Genomic DNA, 22,684 nt, shown 5'->3' with positions numbered 1-22,684 from the left:
TAGTGTTAAAATACAATATAGATGCTCAAGTTCAGGGTTCCCTAACACAGGTCCACTGACTCATCTCCCACTAACCCTGGACTTACATTGCAGTGTAGACATACCCTGAGTCAATTGCTTTTAGAGATTCCCACCACTTGCTTCTAACACGTGCCAGATGTACAGTCGTCTCAAAGAATTCTCAGAAAAATTCACTGCTGACCTAAGGGGCTTCAGTGTCACCATTATCAAGATCCTATCCTAGAAGACTACCTCAAAGGTGACCAATGTACTGACTCTGAGCCACATATTACAATCTTTAGATGTTTGCAAGCCAGGACACACCTATTGGGGCTTGGTATTTCAGCCCTACTGGAGGTGCCTCCCAGACTCAGGCTTTCAGCCCTGCTCCTGGTGAAGCCCTAAGCCACAGCAGGTACACTCTGCTGGGCATATGCCCTCTACCATACCATTCTGCCAAAAGGCAGAAGTCCTGTTCTTCCCCCAAGACCCCAGTCTGGTAGGTGAAGAATAGGGGTGGGAGCTCCAGGAGCTGCACTTAATTGGTAAAAGAGCTTCATGTGTCTCACAACAGTGTTCCCTGCAAGCTGTATGCTTGTGTGGCCACTCAGAGGAGATTCAAATGCTACCCAGCTGATTGGCAGCGTCCCTGCAAAGTAGGTTTTTGTTTCTGTTCATGCTTTGCTGTACCTGACACACATTATTCTGCACATGGATAGAAAAAATCTTCACCTAGATGAAGAAGGTTAAAGGGAACATTGGCTCACAAGCCACAGTTTGGCCACCCTTGCTCTAGCTGGTTGGCTGAGGACAAAGGAAAATGGCCTCTTATCTAAAATAAATAAAGGAGCACAGAAAGTAAAGATTATACCTTATTTCTCTTTATGCCTGTTAGGTAGAAACTGTATTTGGCACTGTGTCCTACAAATACACAGAGACAAGATGGTTCATGTGTACATGTGAAATGGGAATTCAGAGTTTGACTTAACTAAGAAAGTAGTGACCCCTTCTGTTTCTGATATTCACAATTATAGAAACAAAGCCAAACAAATAGCCAGCTTCATTAATTAAACATCTGAAGTTTTTCATGGTGTGTGCACATTCTACAGTCTTTCAAGTGATGTAACAGATAGTTATTTAGCTTACTTAGAGTATGAAAGGCGAGTTAGCTTCGCAAGACACCATTTCTAGGTGAATTAATTATGAACTAGTTGGAGTATATGAGGCCAAGAAAAAAGTACCCCTTTCCCTCTCCATCTCCAAAGTTCATCACAGTGCACTCATTAAAGTAATGGCGAGTGATGTTGCAGAAAATCAGCGCTACAAAGTGGATCAGTGATTCTTGGCTGATTTCCTTTGTGTCACAAAGTTAGTAGGTAAAATGTGCTGAAATGGTAAGGCAAAAGAAAATAATCAGGAAGTGGAATAAGGATTATAGTAATTTCTTTTCTAATAATTCCTATCCTCATCTGGATCAGTGTTTCCATCAAACAAGCAACAAGCCAGAATAACAGCATTTGGGTCTCTCTTCTTCTTAGAAAACTTTGATTGATCAGGTTGCCCTTTTTCCCTTGCCGTTCCTTGTCCTTCCACCACCTACAAGCTCTTTTCTCCTATGATGGTTTTCTCATATTTTTCTTTATACATATCTGGGATATCACATGGCTCCTGAAAAGAGGCAATAAGGGGGAGCTCTCATTATGCCTTCTCACAGACACATGTTTCACCTGGTAGAAGAGTGAGTCCGTGCAGGTGCGAGAATTTGCAGAAAACCTTTACAGATAAACCGTAAATTGTCAGAACACTCTCTTTACTTGCCATGTAGTGTTATCAAATTGAGTTTAAGGCATCCTAGAATTTGTGCTTCTTAACCCAGTTTCCACTAAGTGTATCAGAGGAAACATATTTGATGTCTTTTAAAAAAAATCACAAGCTCCAACTGGCAGATAAGACATGTTAAAATATTGCTAAATTATTTGAATACATTGTATGATTGAAAACAACATTTAAGTCAACTAGTTTAGTTTTGGGCATTACCTACATCCTATTTCTCCTGTTACTGTTGTTCCTTCTACTAGTTCTTAGCACTTGTCTGCATTGAAAGCAATTCAGTAAAGATACTACTCACACCAACAGAGGGGCTTCTGTCAGTACAAGTGCTTTCCCTCCAAGAGGCAGTAGCTAGGTCAATGGGAGAATTTTCTTCGTGCCTTAGTGCTGCCTAAGGTAGGGATTAGTTTGACTTAACTGTGTCATTCAGAGTGTGGGTTTTTTACACCATTGAGTGATGTAATTGTACCAACCTAATTTCCAAGTATAGACCAAGCCTTAGAGAATATTATCTTAAATCAGGAATCTTAAATGTATCTGACCTACATGACTTGTTCAGAACCAACAGAATCACAGTGCAGATGACACTAAGTTAGGAGGAAAGGTAGATACGTTGGAGGATAGGGATAGGGTCTGGAGTCACCTAGACAAATTGGAGGATTAGGCCAAAAGAAATCTGATGAGGTTCAATAAGGACAAGTGTAGAGTCCTGAACTTGGGATGGAAGAATCCCAAGCATTGCTACAGGCTGAGGGCCAGCTGGCTAAATAGTAGTTCATCAGAGAAGGACCTGGGGATTACAGTGGATGAGAAGCTGGATATGAGTCAACAGTGTGCCCTTGTAGCCCAGAAGGCTAATGGCATATCAGAGTGCATTAGGAGGAGCATTTCCAGCAGATCAAGAGAAGTTATTATTTCCCTTCATTCGGCACTGGTGATGCCACATCTGGAGTATTGCATCCAGTTCTGGGCCCCCCATTACAGAAAGGATGTGGATGCATTAGAGAAGGTCCAGCAGAGGGCAACCAGAATGATTAGGGGGCTGGAGGACATGACCTACGAGGAAAGGCTGAGGGATTTGGGCTTATTTAGTCTGCAGAAGAGAAAAGTGAAGGGGGATGTGATAGCAGCCTTCAGTTTCCTGAAGGGAGGTTCCAAAGAAGATGGGAAGAGGCTATTCTCAGTAGTGACAGATGGCAGAACAAGAAGCAATAGTCTCAAGTTACAGTGGGGGAGGTCTAGATTGTATATTAGGAAAAACTATTTCACTAGGAGGGTGGTGAAGCACTGGTATGTGTTACCTAGGGAGGTAGTAGAATCTCCATCCCTACAGGCTTTTAAGTCCCAGTTTGACAAAGTTGTGAGTGGGATGATTTAGTTAGGGTTGGTCCTGATTTGGGCAGGGGGCTGGACTCAATGACCTCCTGACGTCTCTTCCAGCCCTGGGATTCTATGATTCTGTGATTCAAAGCTTTATGTTGAGAAACTTCAGAAGGGTAGTCAAGTTAGTTTGTAACTGGACAAACTTAAAATACAATGAATAGTCTTGCAGCACCTTAGAGACTAACAAAATATGTAGATGGTATCATGAGCTTTCGTGGGCACAACCCACTTCTTCTGATGAATGGAGTTATTAAAGGTCCAGTTTCAATATAAATAGGGGATGCGGGGAAAGAAGGGGGAAAAAATTAAAATCTTTTTGAGAAGTTGAGAAGTTAGCCTTCTGAATGTGAACTGAGGTAACAGTGTATTAGCCTGAAACAGTTCTGAAAGACCTGAACAACCTCAGTTATCTAAATAGAGTATTAAATCTGAAATCTAATGTGGACCAGATCTTCAAATAATATGCAGTCACATATATGAAATTTCAGCATATAATTACTAAGTTGAGCATACAAAGTGTGTAACTCAGTGATGGGCAACCTTGGATAGTGAGAGGGCCGCATGAGTGGTCGTCCTTCATCTCAGTGGGCTGCGAGATTGTTTGTCTCCCAGCATGATGTAGTTTTGCTAACTGCGCTTGCATACCTAGAATTTGCAGGGTATGCTGATTTGAACAGTAGCAGCACTTTGGTTGCACACACCTCGCAGTTAATGTCGTGTGCAATCAGCATGCACCTCACTTCACGTGCCCTGGCTTGATGTACATGTCACCTAAAATATTATACTGGTAGGAAAAAAAAAAAACTGGACGTAAACCAGCAGAAACTGGCAATCCTGAATGTGGGCAATGGTAACAAAATGTCTCATGGGCCATACACAGAACCATGATGGACTGCAGATTACCCAACACTGGTGTAACTGCATAGATTATAGGCCAGATCGCACTGGGGGTTGGAAACTCTGTCAGGGTTGGCAGTTCTCTCAGATCAAAGTCAGTTCGCAGGCCTAGTGGTCCTGGCCAGTCCTCGGCCTCTTTTATGTCCACAGCCACCTCCCAGGCAGGGCAGTCATCTGGCTCCTCAGGCTGCTGGGGCCTCACTGGGCTCCTGAGCTGGCCTTTTATAGGTCTAGCCCTGCCTGCTGACTTCCATTGAGGTGATGGGATGGGGCTGGGCTCCAGGGGGCTGGGCTCCAGGGCTCTGGGAAGTATTCCGCCCCCTCCGGTTCAGTCACTCTGCCTCACTACACCCTGGAACTCTCAAAGAAAAATCCCAAATATCAGTATGTGCGTTCTTCCGCATACCACGCCAGATGTTCTTCTCATTCACTTCAACACAACGCAAGATAAAGAAGCCATGTGATCACCTCACCACGTGATCACCTCACTACATGAAATTTTCCCATTCATCCAAAAACCATGAAGCCAGGGGTACTAAAAGTAGAAAAATCAAGATGCCAGTCCTTTTAAATTCAGTTGCCAGTGGTGAGAGAGGTTGTCCCATATGCTGTTAGATGCATTTGTCTTTGAATTGTTTTCTTTAATATATTCTTATATAGTTTGACAAATTGCAGTCATTGTGCAGTGTGAGAACATTGCTTTGTGAATTAAAATGATGTTCTATTTAAACTTTTGTCCTAATTGTCTGTTTTACTTTCACTCCTCACTATTTAATAATATTTTTCAAGGAAACAAGAATCATGGCTTCATCAGAATATGGCAATTTAAAGAATGTGTAAAATTAGCAATTCGCTAGTGAAATGGTGAGAGAAAGATGTGAGTTATATTATGGGATATCTTTTTTAATTTGGGCCTCTAATCTGCATGCATAAATCCTCATATTGTGTGCTCAAATGGGCTGTTAGATATCAGCGTTTGAATACAGTAAATTGGTAGCTATGTCAGCCTCAGGATATTAGAATCATAAAATCATAGAAATACTAGGACTGGAAGGGACCTCGAGAGGTCATCAAGTCCAGTTCCCTGCCCTCATGGCAGGACCAAATACTGTCTAGATCATCCCTGATAGACATTTATCTAACCTACTCTTAAATATCTCCAGAGATGGAGATACCACAACCTCCCTGGACAATTTATTCCAGTGTTTGACTACTTTGACAGGTAGGAACTTTTTCCTAATGTCCAACCTAAACGTCCCTTGCTGCAGTTTAAGCCCATTGCTGCTTCTTCTATCCTCAGAGGCCAAGATGAACAAGTTTTCTCCCTGCTCCTCATGACACCCTTTTAGATACCTGAAAACGGCTGTCATGTCCCCCCTCAATCTTCTCTTTTCTAAACTAAACAAACCCAATTCTTTCAGCCTTCCTTCATAGGTCATGTTCTCTAGACCTTTAATCATTTTGTTGCTCTTCTCTGGACCCTCTCCAATTTCTCCACATCTTTCTGGAAATGCGGTGCCCAGAACTGGACATAATACTCCAACTGAGGCCTAACTAGTGCAGAGTAGAGCAGAAGAATGACTTCTCGTGTGTTGCTCACAACACACTTGTTAATGCAGCCCAGAATCATGTTTGCTTTTTTTGCAACAGCATCACACTGCTGACTCATATTCAGCTTGTGGTTCATTATAACCCCTAGATCCTTTTCTGCCTTACTCCTTCCTAGACAGTCGCTTCCCAGTCTGTATGTGTGAAACTGATTGTTCCTTCCTAAGTGGAGCATTTTGCATTTGTCTTTATTAAACTTCATCCTGTTTACCTCAGATCATTTCTCCAATTTGTCCAGATCATTTTGAATTATGACCCTATCCTCCAGAGCAGTTGCAACCCCTTCCAGCTTGGTATAATCTGCAAACTTACTAAGCGTACTTTCTATGCCAATATCTAAATTGTTGATGAAGATATTGAACAGATCTGGTCCCAAAACAGACCCCTGCGAAACCCCACTTGTTATACCTTTCCAGCAGGATTGTGAACCATTAATAACTACTCTCTGAGTACGGTTATCCAGCCAGTTATGCACCCACCGTATAGTAGCCCCATCTAAGTTGTATTTGCCTAGTTTATTGATAAGACTATCATGCAAGACCATATCAAACACCTTACTAAAGTCTAGGTATACCACATCCACCGCTTCTCTCTTATCCACAAGACTCGTTATCCTATCAAAGAAAGCTATCAGATTGGTTTGACATGATTTGTTCTTTACAAATCCATGCTGGCTGTTCCCTATCACCTAGCCACCTTCAAGTGTTTACAGATGTTTTCCTTAATTACTTGCTCCATTATCTTCCCTGGCACAGAAGTTAAACTAACTGGTCTGTAGTTTCCTGGGTTGTTCTTATTTCCCTTTTTATAAATGGCTACTATATTTGCCCTTTTCCAGTCTTCTGGTATCTCTCCTGTCTCCCAACATATATCTGGATAATTGAAGTCCCCCATCACAACCAAATCTTGGGTTTTGGATGATATTGTTAGTTGTTTAAACAAAGCCTCATCCACTTCTTCCACCTGGGTAGGTGGCCTGTAGTAGACTCCTAGCATGACATCACCCTTATTTTTAACCTCTTTTAGCCTAACCCAGAGACTCTCAACACTTCCGTCTCCTATGTCCATCTCCACCTCACTCCAAGTGTGTTCATTTTTAATATGTAAGGCAACACCTTCTGCCTTTTTTTCCCCTGTCTGTCCTTCCTGAGCAAGCTGTACCCTTCTGTACAAACATTCCAATCATGTGTATTATCCCACCAAGTTTCTGTGATGCTAACAATGTCATAGTTGTATTTAGTTATTAGCACTTCCAGTTCTTCCTGCTTATTACCCATACTTCTCGCATTTGTATATAGGCATCTAAGATACTGATTTGACCTTGCCTCCCAGTTTTGCCCTGACCCTCCTTTCTCTCTGCCATTATAGCCCACACTCCCTCCCATTTCCAACCCATCTCCCAGGTCTCCATGTTCTCCACTTACCTGTGGGCTTTTGCTCACCTGTCCCCGTTGAACCTAGTTTAAAGCCCTCCTCTCTAGGTTAGCCAGTCTGTGTCCAAATAGGGTCTTCCCCCTCCTTGAAAGGTGAACGCCATCTCTGCCTAGCAGTCCTTCCTGGAATAGCATCCCGTGGTCGAGGAAGCCAAAGCCCTCCTGGCAACACCATCCTCGCAGCCAGGCATTCACCTCCAGGATGCACCTGTCTCTGCCTGGGCCCCTACCTTCGACAGGAAGGATCGAAGAGAATACCACTTGCGCTCCAAACTCCTTCATCCATACCCCCAGGCCCTGTAGTCACTCTTGATCCGCTCAGTGTCACACCTCGCAGTATCCTTTGTGCCCACATGGATGAGTAGCATGGGGTAGTAGAGAGACACAGTGTGCAAAGTAGTCTTTTTTTTTTTTTTCCTTCAGTCTACTTCAGTCGTGAAGAAGAGCTTTTTGGGGCTTGAAAACTTATCTTTCTTACCAACAGAAATTGGTCCAAGAAAATAGATTCCCTCGCTCACCTTCTCTCTCTAATCAGTTATAAAATGTGGCTGTTTGTGCAATATGTAGTTGTATTTTGCATGGAAGTTGTTGTATGAGTTCAACAGTGAAGAGCAATCAGCTTTTCTACATTTTTTACCAGGTTCCTAATTACAACCCGAACATAGGAAAATTGCTTTTAATATCTGTTATTGGATTTTGCTCCACCTATGACTAAGGAAACAATAGCAGAAGTCTTATCATAAACCATAGCGTCCATATTTATTTGAACCAACTGCAAAAGGATATGAACCCGTTTATTATATAAGAAATATTTAAGTTAAAACAGACTCTTTTAAATCCTGATTTAAGTGTTCAGAAATCTTTATATTAGTACTTAGCAACTATAGCATTTTTATTTTCAAAGAACACATGTTAACCAATTAAACATTACATGATCATCCCTTTGAGGTAGAGAGGTATTCTCCCCCTCTTACAGCTAGGGAAACTGAAGCAGAAGTTAAGTGACTTGACCAAAGTCAGTGAGTTGTCTAAATTTGAAATAAACATTACCCACAGATAGGATAATGAACCCTCTGAAGGGAGGGAAGTGGGGTGGGCTCTGAGTGTCTTAGGGGATACAGCATCTGGAGCACAGGGAGGTGGTCTGGAGTTCCTTCCTGCCCCCACTTCACCCACCAAGATAGCATCTCTTTCTTTATTAATGAATATAGTGAAGACTGTAACTTAAACTTAATATTGGCTTAAAGGTAAAAAATATACTCACTCAAATATGTGTGAATACTTTCATATCAGAATGTGATTATGGGTTGAACCTCTGAAAACTGGGACACTCTTGTCCAGCAACATCCTTGGTCCGGCATGGATATTGTTGGACCAAAGAGCTCCAGCAGCTGGGGCCAGTGAGCCAGCCAGGAGTCTGGTGCTGGAAGCTCCAGCTGGGGCCGGTGAGCTTGCTGCGAGCCTCTGCAGGGGTTGGGCAGCTGCAGCCGGGAGTTGGCCAGATGTGCGCTCCAGCCAAGCTGGTGGAAGTGGGGCTGGCAGGGCCAAGAAGCCCCGGCTCTGGGGGCCCAGGATGGGCTGACAGCTGCGGGACTAGAGCGCAAGCCCAGTGGCAGCGGGACCAGGGCTGGAGTCCAGAAGCAGAGCTGGCAACAGCGATAGGCAGCATGCTGGGAGGCAGAGGACCTCTTGTGGTCTGGCAAATTCCCTTGTTCAGGACTGGTCAGATCCTGAGGATGCTGGACAAGGGAGTTCCAAAATGTATTAGACAAATCCTTTGTCTTATTAGCATTGTTTGAATATTTTGTCAAATTAATTACAGGCCAGATAACAAAATGGTTCTTGTTACAATAATGAAAACGTCCTCAATCTTCTGAACAATGTTTGCAATTATTTTAATGGCTTTAAGGGGGTAAACATTTTCAGGAGTGCCTAAACCCCATTTTCAAATATGATTTGGGCACTTAAGAGCCTGAGTCCTTTGGTTTACTTGGTAAAAACAACTATCTATGATAAAAGTGTAAAAGTAACATCTGTGGAAGATGGTAGTTCTAGGACAGACATGGTAGAAATATGTCTAAGGGGTAGCTGTGTTAGTCTATAACTTTAAAAACAACAAGCAGTCCTGTGGCACCTTAGAGACTAATAAATATATTAGATCATGAGCTGTTGTGAATAAAACCTAATTACTCAGATGAGTTGAAAATGGAGTGAAAATTACCGCATCTAGGCTCTATATAGCAGCAAAAGCAATTATCCGTCAATTATTAGAAATAGTTACTTGTAGTGTCTGATGCTGCAGTTCTATTCCCAAAAGTACAATTATTGTAGTGGAATTTGCCCTGTGGCTTGTAAAATGCTTCTGTCAAGGGCTTGGGAATGAGTAGCTGAGCGTTTATGTTCCTGACTCAAAGTTGGAGTGGTAGCAAAAATGCAAGAATAAAACTAAAATAAAAAATGTTCTAGAGAGTTTAAGGTTTGAGGCCAAGAAAGAGGCACTTGCTGCTATTAAAAATAAATTAAAACACTCCTGGCAGTGAACTCCCATTGACTCCAATGGTGCCACAGGACTGCTTGTTGTTTTTAAAGTTACAGACTAACACAGCTACCCCTGAGACCTCTTTCTACCACATCTGTCTTAGAACTACCATCTTCCATGTGGGCACACAACTCCTCTTAATTGTAATAGTTCAAAATAATAATGGGAAACTTGTCAAACAAGAACACAGTGCTCTTTTTCATGTTCACGCTGCAGTAGGTATTAACAAAAAACCAAAACAAACAAAAATTCCCAAAGAAGAAATTAGGTATGCTATTACGTGATATGATAGCAGCGTTGCTACCAGTGTACTATGTGCTTCTCCAAAATTAATCAAAAGAACATAAGGATAATTATCCTAAATTACACGTCTATATAGACCCAAATACTAAAGAGATGGCTTCACTTTCCCCTGCACTGACATCTTGTGGTCTGTTTATATGATGACAGCTATGTCTGATGGGTGGTTTCATTGCTTGTGAACAAAGAAAAACAATGCATGAACTGCAAAGTATGCTCTATAAATGTGTTTGTACAAATTATCTGAAAATTGCCTGCAGATAAAACAATGTAAATGTTTACAAAAGAAAACTTTCAAAAAAACAATTTTACTGATTACACCCAAAACATTCTTTTAGCTCAGAAAAGTCATTATCTCTATGTGGTTTGTCTGTGAAATGGCCGTATCTTTATGGTTAAATAGTAGAACTCATTAATAGATGTAGTACTTTTATTATTTCTGTAATCCGGTGAGTGGTCCTGGTGCTTTTTAATTTCATTTGTAAAATTATAATTAACAATCCTCCCACTGGAACTAAAACATGGGCTTTTTAACTTTTTTAATTCTTTTCTGTATAACCTTAGCACTGGCTTTCTCTAACTCTTGAATGCTTGGTTTCACAGCCTTCATTTCTTTTAACATAGAGGACTGTGTGTGATTTCCTAGACTTTTAACAAAGCAAACTGAAAACAGATGCCATCAGGTGCCATCTTATTAACACCTAAGTTCCCTGTAAACTGCTGGGAGAGAGGCACCTCTCCATGCCAGCTCCAACATGGAGCTGTGCAGCCAGGTACTTCTTACTTGACCCTGAGCTGCTCCAATGAAAGATGACTGAAGGAAGACCTCTATTTCTGGGGCACCTTGGACCCCAAGCCCTTCATCCTCAGCTTTTCCACAAATCGATCACCCCCAACCAGAGCCCTCACCCTCCTGCACCACAACTCTCTGTCCCAGCCCCTTGGACCCACCCCTACCACATACTGTCCATGTACAGAATGACTTTTTGTTATGTGCACCAATATAGTGATGCATCATCTCCATATTAGTGCACATGACAAAAGTCATTCCACACATGGACATAAAAAATTAGAGGGAACACTGACACCGAGGTGAGTTATCAAGCTGGAACCTTTTAGATTCACCGCACAGATTTCTGCCACAAATGGAGTACCTTACAGCCATTGTAGGCTGTCATAATCTGTGTAACACAGCATTGGGGGTGGGCAAGAGGAGATACTTTTGCCAAGTGTGTTTCGTTGTTTGCTGCTGGTAAAGGAATGGTCAGACTCAGAAATCATTCCATTCCACACACTGCTGGAAACTCTGCTTCTGGTTCCCTCTCCTCTTGCCAAGCTTGACTGTCCCCTCCCTCATTTCTAACTCTGAGTCTTTTGCCTAGCTACTCCCAGCTCCATTTCTCCTCTCCTCAGCTCCATGTCAGTCAGTCCTAGTTTGCCCCCATCCCACCTCTTTGTCCAGTTTTTCTCTTTGCCTGTTTGTCTGCCACATACATTCCCTATTTAAACTGGCTCCCAATCTCCCACCCCTCAGCTCCTCATCCAGTCTTATTTCCCCCAGCAATTTGTCCCAATATCTTTTCCCAGTCTGTCTCAGTTGTTCCACTTCCTTCCACTTGCCCCCTGGTTCTCAGCCTTTACCACCAGCTACGCACCCTGTTTCAATGTCATCACTCATCCCTAGCTCCCAAAACCTCCATCCTCGATTTCCCTCCTGGGTTTCCAGTCTATTCTGAGATCCGACAGATGATGTAATGACTTCTGGCCTTGAAATTTGTGACTCTTCTACCCCTCTGTCTTCCAGACTCAGGCTATGTCTACACTATGGAGTTTTTCCGAGGTACCAGAGGTATCCCGGAAAAACTCCACCATGTCCAGGGAACAGTCTGATCTTACGAAACTTTTTTCGGAAGAACAGACGCGCTCTTTTGGAAGCCCTTCCTCATTTTATGAGGAATTAAAGGATCTTCCAAAAGAGGAGGTTTTCCCCACATTTGGCTCTGTGTAAACAGGCCAAATTTTGCAAAAGCCTCTTCCAAAAAAATATAGGAAAAAGGTAGGTAAATTTGCGGGTTGCAATTTGCATACCTTTAGCCAAAAAAACCCCAACAGTGTAGGCATAGCCTTTGTTTCAAACTGGCTTCCTGTCCTAGTCTCTTTCCCTAGCCAGTCCCAGTCTCTCCACCAAACCAGCCATGTAACCCTCCTTGTCCGAGGCCTGGTGTACACTAGGGCTGTGTCTACACTGGCACCCTTTTCCGTAAAAGGGATGTTAATGAGACACTTTGGAATTGCAAATGCCGCGGGGGAATTAAAAATATCCCCCGCGGTGTTTGCATGAACATGGCTGCCGCTTTTTTCCGGCTCGGGGTTTTGCCGGAGAAAAGCGCCAGTCTAGACGGGATCTTGCGGAAAATAAGCCCTTTTCTGCAAGATCCCTTATTCCTACTTGAAAGTAGGAATAAGGGATCTTGCAGAAAAGGGCTTATTTTCCGCAAGATCCCGTCTAGACTGGCGCTTTTCTCCGGCAAAACCCCGAGCCGGAAAAAAGCGGCAGCCATGTTCACGCAAACGCCGTGGGGGATATTTAAATCCCCCGCGGCATTTGCAATTCCGACTGGTCTCATTAGCATCCCTTTTCCGGAAAGGGGTCCCAGTGTAGACACAGCCTAGGAGTTTAGCCAAATAAGGTTGATTTTACTAAACAATATGTCCACACTATTATGCCTTTTCCAATGACCTTAAGGGCCACTGAAGTCAGTGTCGGATACTCTTGCTTTTACAAGGAGTAACACAATTTCCAACTTTGCCAGGTTGAATTTACAGTAGTGTAGACACAATGTTGGCAAAAGTTGAGGTTCTTGGCCTCTGGGAAGCATCCCACAATGCCCTACTCTGACCTCTCTGGCCAGAACTTGTGCCTTTACTACTTTTCTGGAGAACAGGTAAAGCCTTGGGAAAGTTTGAATTTCATTTCTGGTGTAGCCAGCATTATAAGCACATCTCAGAGCAAGCAGCACATCTGAACATCTCAGGTGCTCATGACTTCCAGTACTATGAGCTCCAGTTCCCAGAGACACAAAACAATGCCAGCATGGAACATGCAGGAGATCTTGTACCTCATCGAGGTATGGGGAAAAGAATCCATTATCTCAGAGCTCCAAACCAAGAAAAGAAATGTTGATATTTATTCAAAGATTGCAAAGTGCATGGTGGAGAAAGGATACTCTAGGGACCTCCAGCAGTGCCAAGCTTAAATAAAGAGCTGAGGAGTCCTATCACAAAAGAAAGGAGGCAAACAGATGGTCTAATGCATCGCTGCAAATGTGCCATTTCTGTGATCAGCTACATGTGATTCTGGGGGGAAAGGAACCCGATCTGCTTCCCAAGCCTGACTGTGGAGTCTGCTTGAGACACTGCTGGCAGCAGTGTGGAGGACGGCATTCTGGCAGAGGAGGAGGAAAATGGTGATCGGCAAGAGCCAAGAAATTTTCATAATATTCTCCCAGGACATCTCACAGTTGAGCACCGATCCTGGAGAAGGCACTTCTGGTGAGTTCACAATTTTTTTTCTTACTACAAGTGGGTTAAGGCATTTGTATGTGATGTGTGATGTACTCTGTGCCTACACATCACAGGAGCAGCGGGGGTGAGGTAGAGCAGCTGTTAATGTGTTTGGAGATTCTCCCTGCACATCTCCATGAAGCTCTCAGATAGGAACTCTTTGATCCTTCTCACAAGGTTTCTGGGGAGGCCAGTCTTGTTCTAGCCTCCATGGTAAGACCTTCCAATACCAAGCAAGCAGTAAGTGGTCTGGCATCATTGCCTCCTAAAGCCTAGGTTTCTAGCCATATTCAGTCTGCATCAGCTCCCTATCACTCTGTGTCATGGAGAGAAAACTGGTATCTCACATGGCAACCTGGATGAAGGAGGAGAGGAAGCAATTAGCTGCTGCTTCTGCTGTTAGCATGGCGTCAGCCTCTGGCACTCCCTCCATTATGCCCTCCTAGCTGCAGCCTCCTGCAGGATGGCATAGCACTCTCCTGGGAAGCCTTGAGTTCAGATGCTCCCCTGAGAACTTTGTGTACCTGCTATACAGTTGCCGCTATAAAGCAAAACTTTGGCCTTGCACAGAACATATCTTCATTATCTTTACATAGACCTTTGCTGTATGTTAACAGATTAGGGATAGGTTTAACACAATGCATCTCCTGTAATGTGTGCCCTTGTAACTTTTCGTTACAGTGGGAACAGCAGGCAGCTCCCTGCATACTCCCCCTCTCCAGCATCCGTCAGTGTCGCACAGATCTGCAGATGAAAATGGACAAGAGAAGACCCATTTAAGGAGCAAATAGAATGGAGGAATATGTTCTTGGATAAGATGGAGGTGGAGAGGCAGGAGAAGATGGCAGCATGGCAGAACAGTAAAGTGTGCAGGGAACTGCAAGCAAGGCAACAGAAGGATATCTTTGCCTCCCTGACAGCGGTGATGAAGCACCTGATGAAAGACCCTTCCCAGGACCACCTCCTCCCGTCGCAAAATACCTTCCTCTCCCTCCCCAGGTCCATCACCTCCATCCCCAGAGGCCCCAGGATACGGGGAGGGAACTCAAGGGCAGCCTCACACTCAACCTTCAGAGCATTGGGAGGCAAAAGGCTGTCCTTGCATTTCTGAGTCTTCCCCTGTTTGAGTTTCCACCATGGACTTTTTTTCTTTCCCTGCTGTCTTCCCTAAATAAAAATGCATGACTTCTGAACAGCAATCTCTTTATTGCTTGCACTGCATGGGTGCAGCAGGGGATTACAGGCAAATACAGTGAATGCAGGGGCACCTTGTTGAGAGCAACATTCATGATTCTCAAAACTGGCCATTCATACAACTTTTTTTCCCCCAAGTCTCTCTGATTTGCACTGTCCTGTGCTGTGCTCTCCTTATCACCCTGGTGTCTGGCTGCTTAAAATTTCTAGGTACCTCAGCCCCCTACTCTGCCAGATGACTGTCCTCCTTGTTCTCACAAATATTATGGAGCACACAACACACTGTCACCACAAACGAAATGTTACATTCGCTGAGGTCCAACCTAGGCAATAAACTCATAAACCTTTTTAAATGCACAAAAGCACATTCATCTACCCTTCTGCACTTGCTCAGCCTGTAATTGAACTGCTCCTTACTGCAGTCCAGGCTGCCCATGTGTGGTATCATGAGCCATGGGAGCAAGGTGTAGGTTTCATCACTAAGGATCACTATTGGCATTGGCCTGCTAAATCCAGGGTTGTGAGTTCAATCCTTGAGGGGGCCATTTAGGGATTTGGAGCAAACATTTGTCAGGGATAGTACTTGGTCCTGCTGTGAAGGCAGGGGACTGGACTCAATGACCACCTTCAAGGTCCCTTCCAGTTCTAGGAGATAGGCAATCTCCATTTATTTATGTATTTATTTTATTTCAATGCCTCCCATTTTGATTTTCTGGTTTGGGGAAAAAAGTTCCACTGTGCATCTTTTTGAAGAGGCAGGAGTTCGTAAAGATGTGTACATATCATGCACCTTTCCCGACCATCCCACGTGGATGTTGGTGAAACAGCTCTTGTGATCCACCAGCACCATTGAGAAGTCTCCCTTGGAGTTTATGTACTCCTTGGCAAGGCGGTTGGGGGCCAGGATGGGGATGTGCATTCCGTCCATCACCCCACCGCAGTTAGGGAACCCCGTTGTGGCAAAGCCATCTACCGTGGTATCCACGTTTCCAAACATCACTACCAAGGTTCCCACCAAGCTGTGTGGTAGCACAGCCTCGCAGCTGCTTTAATGAGCCCCACCCAGCCGGGACTAAGGGGTTCATGCACAGAGTTGACTGGTTGCAGGAGGGGCACCTCTCCCTCAGCTACAGCAGCAGCTCCCTGAGGATACAGAGCAAAGAGTTTCTCCCAGCCAGTAGGGAGGGGATGTGTCCCTAACAGCTGTGGGAGACTTGCTACTCTGCCCTCAGCAAGGAGTTGCAGCTGTAGCTGAGAGAGAAGTGCCCCTCTCCTAGTCAGGTAGCTCTGTAGGTAGAGCCCTGAGCCCCCGAGGGGGGGGGGGCTCATTAAGCAGCTGTGAGGCTGTGCTGCCACACAGAGGGACCTTGGTCACTACCCTCTGTAGCAGAATCATATTGATCACCTTGGCTACTTGTATAATAGCAGCCCCCACTGTAGATTTCCCAACTCCAAACTGATTCCCAGCTGACCGGTAGCTGTCTGGTGTTGCAAGCTTGCACAGGACAATTGCCACATGCTTCTTCACGGTCAGAGCAGGTCTCATTGTGGTGTCCCTGCAGTTCAGGTCAGAGGAAAACTATTTGCATAATGCTTCAAGTACGGAACAATCAGCAGTGGCTGCAAAAATTCTGAATGTGCAAGGCCAATATTTGCAGCCACTGCTGATTGTCCCGTACTTGACGCATTATGCAGACCCACTAGTCTGTGTTTGTCTCTCAGCACCGGAACTGGTGTCCCAATGTCAATTGTTGGCTGCAGTTCCATTTTTCCTGAATGCAAGGGCTTGCTGTGTAGCCTGCCCATGAGACTCCTAGAGGGAGGAGATTGCCCCCTTCATCCTCTTCCTGGTGTGCCATGCTTAGCTCTCAAAATACTGCACCATTAGGCACACCAAGGTAGACATCAACATCACAGTGGTTTGAGGCACAACGGGATCCTTGAGGGAGGCCATGTTTGCACTGCTATGATGTCTGCATGGGCAACCAAGGCCAAAAAGGGAGGAAAAAGACTGCTTCCCATTGATCTCAAGCAAGGGGGGAGGGAGTAGATAAGCGTATTATGGGACACTGATGATGAGCCCATAACCATTTACTGCAGAGTTTTTTGGTCCCAGTATGCACTGAGAGCATAATCTAGCATGAAAAGCAGCACAAGAACTGAGGGAAATCTACCTACAATGCATTACTCAGTCGACAGCAGTTTCCCTAATGGGGACACAATACTTCAAACTACATTGAATTCTTGCACGCGGTGAGGACATGGACCATCGACTTTGAAAAATCAGGTGACCAGAAATCATATGTAATAGATTCAGCCTTATCTCATAGTGTAGATATGGCCTGAGTCTAACTTCTCTGTTCTCTCCAGTCTGGCTCTTATTCTCTCCACATTTGAATAAGGCAGTTCCCTCCTCTGTGTTGCAGGGTGGGGAATGAGGAGGGAATCATTGAGACTTCAAAAGTGGCAAGCTCTCTGCTGTCTGTTAGTGCCTAGCCCAAGTACATGCTTGCAGCAGGCCCTGTTGACAATTGCAGGGAATGTCCTGCTCATCCCTGAGCTGAAACATTCCCAGTGCAGATGGAATCTTTGGAGTTTTGAGCTGCAGCACTTTAGCACAGGGGGGGCAGTTGGCAGGCCCCCACCACTTTGTTTACTTGCGCCTCCGCAGATATCAGGTGATTGCAGCTCTTGGCTGCAGATCTGCCATTCACGGCCAATGGGAGCAGCAGGAAGCAGCGCAGAGTGGGACGCCGCGGATGGCGATCCATGGCCAACGAAAGCTGCGATCATGTGATACTTGCAGAAGCACAGGTAAACATAGCAGTGGTGGCACACGAGGGACTAACCCTGGTGGACAGATCTGGCCCACAGGCTGGTATTTGCGCACCCCTGCTCTAGCAGCTCCCCAATGAGCATGTGTTAAGTGCGATTTTTCCAAGAGCCTGTAAGTTGGCCAAAGTTTAACGGAATTACGTAGAGAAACTGAAAAGCTCTGACACGTCAACTATCACCTGTCAATTTTCAAGGCCTTGCTTCAAGATGGAAGATCTAAAGAGGTCCAGAGACAAGGTCATCAGAATTTTTTAATATGGGCAAAATATATGTTTCAATAGCCTAATTCTCAGACATGACTGAGAACTGTTTTGATGAAACTTTACAGTAAAATTCAGCCTCGATCAGACACACCGCATGGAAAAAATTAATCCAGATGACATTTGTAAATTTATAAAAAGGGTCTTATAATGGGAAGTATCAGGCAACCTTAATAATAGGTTTTGCTACCAGCCTAAAATACATATAGACACTGCTAATCTAAGTACTTTAACAGGTTTGGTAATGAAAACTGGACAAAATATGGAGACCTCTTCTGAATGTTATATATATTTTATTTAGGATTAAGATTTGAATGGTTTTATCTTTACCTAAATTTCATTGATTTTTTTGTAGAGTAATTATTTGGTGTTCATGGCAGAACTTTTCTGGTGGTTTGAAGTGGTGAAGCCCTCATTTGTACAGCCACGTGTTGTCATTAATCCCCAAGGTAACTAAGTATTTGATTTTGATGTCATTTTAACTAGTGCAGAATAAGCCCATAGAGTTCAGATTTCTATAGTGTAAACAGATTTTATCTGCAATTCAGTTCACAGAGGTTGGCTACAAACTAGCCCTTTAAAGTGCTGAAAGTATCTGTGTAATCAGAAAACCTTCCTTCTATGAAATTTGAATGTATTTTTCAAGAACCAACAAAGCTGAAATGTGGTGGATTCCTCTTCCTTGACATGTCTGTCATCATCATCGGACATGTTAAGTCTCCTCTAGATTACAAAAATTTGCCTAGTTGTAACTACATTGATGTAATCTAGATGAAACTTAAATTCCACTCACTTATCTGTGCAAGTCCTACAAAAGCAGTGGAATTTTGTAGACATAGCCGAGGGCAGAATTTGACACACACAGTCTTTTACTGCTGAGAATGAGATACAAAAGCAAAATAACTCAGGGAAGGAAGAGTGGTTAACAGATTAGACAGCTGCAGGCAGGGATGACAGAACTCTTCACCTGCATAACAAACTTCATTTCAGGCACAATCTTTCTTCAGCAATTTTTCAGACTGATAAATCTGCCTCTCAGGCAGATCTTTTAGAGGCTGTGGAGGCAAGGCAAAGATTATATGCTATAGTACCATGATCTTGGCATGGAGACCTAAGATCACAGTTCTTGTTTGTATGCACAAACTGTAAAATAGACAAAAGATCTGGAAAAGGTCATTTAAATGGCACAAAGTTACGATGTAGCTCAAATATTATTTTTACTAAACAGAGTAAAAATATTGAACAAAAATAATTTGTCAGAAAAATATCCTTTTTCAAAATGAGAAACTTGCAAAAATCAATTTTTCCTCGAACATTTCTTGAAAAAAACATTTCATGGCTTTTACAGGGTTTTTTTCTTATTTATCAAGATGTCTTTATGCCTCCAACTCTTCCTCTTCCCCTTTTCAGTGGTAAAATGGGGGAAAGGGAACTGAAGAAGGGCAAAGGGAAAAAATGAAGATTTTCCATTTTAAAAATTGAATACGTTTTAAAAAACCTATTCCTTTTTGTAAGCTTATGGAATAAAAAAAAACTGTCAAAATATTTCAGCCAGCTTTGTTGATAAGGTTTTTAACTGCATGATAAACGAAAATAATGTGGAAGTTTTGTCTTCTGTTACAGCTGAACCTGTGAAAGATGCATCTTCTGTTCCTATTTTGAATGCTAATAGAAGAAATGTTATGGATAGTTCATGTGGTTCTGACTTTATAGCCAGGTAATATCAGTCTCTTCAGTACTGTTTTACATTTTTTCCCTTCCACTCAAATCAAGCACAAATATGTCCTTTTTAGAAATGTCTGGAGGGTGTATTACCAAATATGAGCCAAATTTCTTATACGTGATTCTGTAAACATAAAGCAAAAGGCTGTTAACAATTATTATAGAATTTTCTGAACCTGGTTCCCTGGATTTCTTTTCATTCTGTGTAAGAGTACATATGAAAAGATTGAGAAAATTAGTTATATTCTGATAATAAATTTAGTTATAGAAATGCAAGACCGGTAGTTTGGCTAGAACAAGAATTGCTTGTAATATAGAAGCCTGTCACACATAACTCTTTCAGTGTGCCTCAGACCAATAAGATCTACTACCTGCATTTCCAGTTTATTTAGGCTTCACTTTCTTATAATCAGTTTTGCAAGTCATGAAGGCACACAGCTCTCGTTTAAATGGAGGGAAATGAATATACGTAGCACCTCAAAGGACGGGGACTATTCAGAGAGATTGCAGTTCATCATCATCTGCCCAGTAGGGACTAAAATAGGAATAATAAATGTAGTTACTTATGAACTACAATATAGAGGATTGAACTCTGTCACCAGTGTACTAACATTCTGTACCACAAAAAAACCTTACATCTGGAAATTCAACATTCAAACTAGTCAGTTGGTTCAGTTCCAGCAGCCTCCAAACTTGAATATATGTTATCCCAGCATCCCTATTTAAACATGCTGCTATGTAAAATAATTATTTGCTTTGCTTTTTTTATATTCTTGCAGTATGTGCTCTTAAAATAGTGACTTAGAAAAGGAAGTTACTCACCCTGTGCAGTAACGATGGTTCTTCAAGATGTGTGCCCCTGTGGGTGCTCCACTGTAGGTGTCGAGTTGCCCTGGCGCTGCAGATCAGGGTTTTGCACAGCAGTAGCTCGTTGGGCTGCGCATACACACCAAGGTATGTCTACACTAGCCCCCTAGTTTGAACTAGGGAGGCTAATGTATGCATTCGAAGTTGCAAATGAAGCCCGGGATTTAAATATCCCGGGCTTCATTTGCATCTTTCCGGGCACTGCCATTTTTAAATGTCCCTTAGTCCGAACTCCGTGCCCGCGGCTACACACGGCACGGAGTAGGTAGTTCGAATTAGGATCTCTAATTCAAACTACCATTACTCCTCGTGAAGTAACTTCGAATGCCTACATTAGCCTCCCTAGTTCGAACTAGGGGGCTAGTGTAGACATACCCCAAGTGTCTCATGCCATTCACACCTGTTGCTTCGCACACGTGGCCCAACCCTTTCTCAGTTTCTCGTGTACTCCTGAGTATCTAGATAAGAAACAAAAATAGAGAAAACACTTCTGAAGAAAGGGGAGGAGGGTGAGTAGTGGAGCACCCACAGGGGCACACATCTCAAAGAACCATCGTTACTGCACAAAGTGAGTAATTTCCTTTTCTTCTTCGAGTGATGTCCCTGTGGGCGCTCCACTCTAGGTGACGTTGTAGCAGTTGTGAATTATAAGCCAGACGGCAGACTTCAGAATCACCTGGTGTTGACAGCGGACAATACTGCTGTGGCTATTGAGGTATCATTAGCAAAGTTTTTAAGAATCGCGTAGTGTTTCATAAAAGTATGATCTGAAGACCACGTGGCAGTTGAACAAATGTCTCTGAGTGAGACGCCTCACAGAAAGGCCGTGGAGGTAGAAACTGCTGTTGTGGAATGAGCTGTAGGTGGAATTGAGAGTTTTGCCTCGTAAGGCATGACATTATGTGATGCAGGCTACAATAGTTTTGGATATATGTTGTAAGGAAAGTGGCTTGCCCTTAAATTGGTTGGCTACTGAGACAAAACAGTCGTGAAGTGCAAAGTCTCTGGTGTGGTCAATGTAATAGCAAGAGCCCTATGAACATCTAAAGTATGGAGCAGGACATCCCTTGAAGATCAGTATGGTTTAGGGTAAAACGTCTGGAGACCGATCGGCTCATTGATGTGGAAGTCTGATGAGACCTTTGGTAGAAAGGATGGATGAGTACGTAAAATTACGGAGTCTTTAGTAAAAACCGTGTTCAGTGGAGCCGCAGTAAGGGCAGCAAAATCTCTAACTCTACATGCAGATGTTATTGCAAAGAGGAATAACACCTTGGTTGTCATAATGGGTAGAGGACAGGTAGCTAGAGGTTTGAATGGAGGTCTGGTCAACGTGTTGAGAAGTAGTTCAAGATTCCATGAAGATGGGCGAGGTCTGGATGGTGAGGAAAGGTTTTGGAGGCTCTTCAAAAATCATCTAGTTACTGGATGAGTAAAAATAGTGTGTTCCTGGACTGGTGGATGGAATATATTAATAGTGGCTAAGTGCACCCTGAGTGTACATCTACCAGGGCTGGCTTTAGGAAGTGCGGGGCCCAATTTGAACCATTTTGGCGGGACCTCCCACCCCCAGGATTTTTTGTTGAGCAAACCACCCACACAAACCACAACCACACACAAATATCACATCAGAAGTAGATCTGATCAAAACGTATACCAATGAAGTTGAACATTTAAAAAAAAAACGCCATCTTTTATTATACAAAATTTTACACAAAATTAAATCAGTTGCCTTTAGTGTAGGTCAAATATTTGCAATTGCAAACTATCCAATTTTTTCAATAAAGTTTAATTTTTAAAAAGTTACCAGAGAGCGTTGCAGTTTTCGGTTACATTGATTTACTTTTTAAATAGCAAAAATGGAGTCTTTGTTAAGAAAGTGTCAGTTCTGTGGTCAAGTTCCAGTCCTTAATGATAGACTCGTAGACTTTAAGGTCAGAAGGGACCATTATGATCATCTAGTCTGACCCCCTGCACAGTGCAGGCCACAGAATCTCACCCATCCCTCCCAGAATAATCCTCTCACCTATATCTCAGATATTGAAGCCTTCAAATACTTTGAAGACCCCAAGATGCAGAGAATCCTCTAGCTGTGATCTGTACCCCATGCTACAGAGGAAGGCGAAAAACCTCCAGGGCCTCTGCCAATCTACCCTGGAGGAAAATTCCTTCCCGACCCCAAATATGGCGATCAGCTAAACCCTGAGCATGTGGGCAAGACTCATCAGCCAGACACCCAGAAAGTTCTCTAG

The 22,684-nt window shown here is 43.3% G+C and overlaps 1 protein-coding gene across 4 annotated transcripts in view; it reads left to right on the top strand.

The window, feature by feature from the left end:
* CAMSAP2 (calmodulin regulated spectrin associated protein family member 2) overlaps window positions 1-22,684 on the top strand; it is a 180,900-nt gene that overhangs the window by 116,336 nt on the left and 41,880 nt on the right. For all 4 annotated transcript variants that reach the window (XM_075936675.2, XM_075936674.2, XM_075936676.2 and 1 more), the window contains 2 exons: window positions 18,199-18,292; window positions 19,467-19,560. In XM_075936675.2, coding sequence (XP_075792790.2) covers window positions 18,199-18,292; window positions 19,467-19,560 — 188 coding nt within the window. The remainder of the gene's footprint in view (window positions 1-18,198; window positions 18,293-19,466; window positions 19,561-22,684) is intronic.

Source organism: Pelodiscus sinensis, chromosome 9 (assembly GCF_052426305.1).
Source record: "Pelodiscus sinensis isolate ZL-2025 chromosome 9, ASM5242630v1, whole genome shotgun sequence".
Classification (NCBI taxonomy): Eukaryota; Metazoa; Chordata; order Testudines; family Trionychidae; genus Pelodiscus; species Pelodiscus sinensis.
This window is presented reverse-complemented; position numbering and strand designations above follow the sequence as displayed.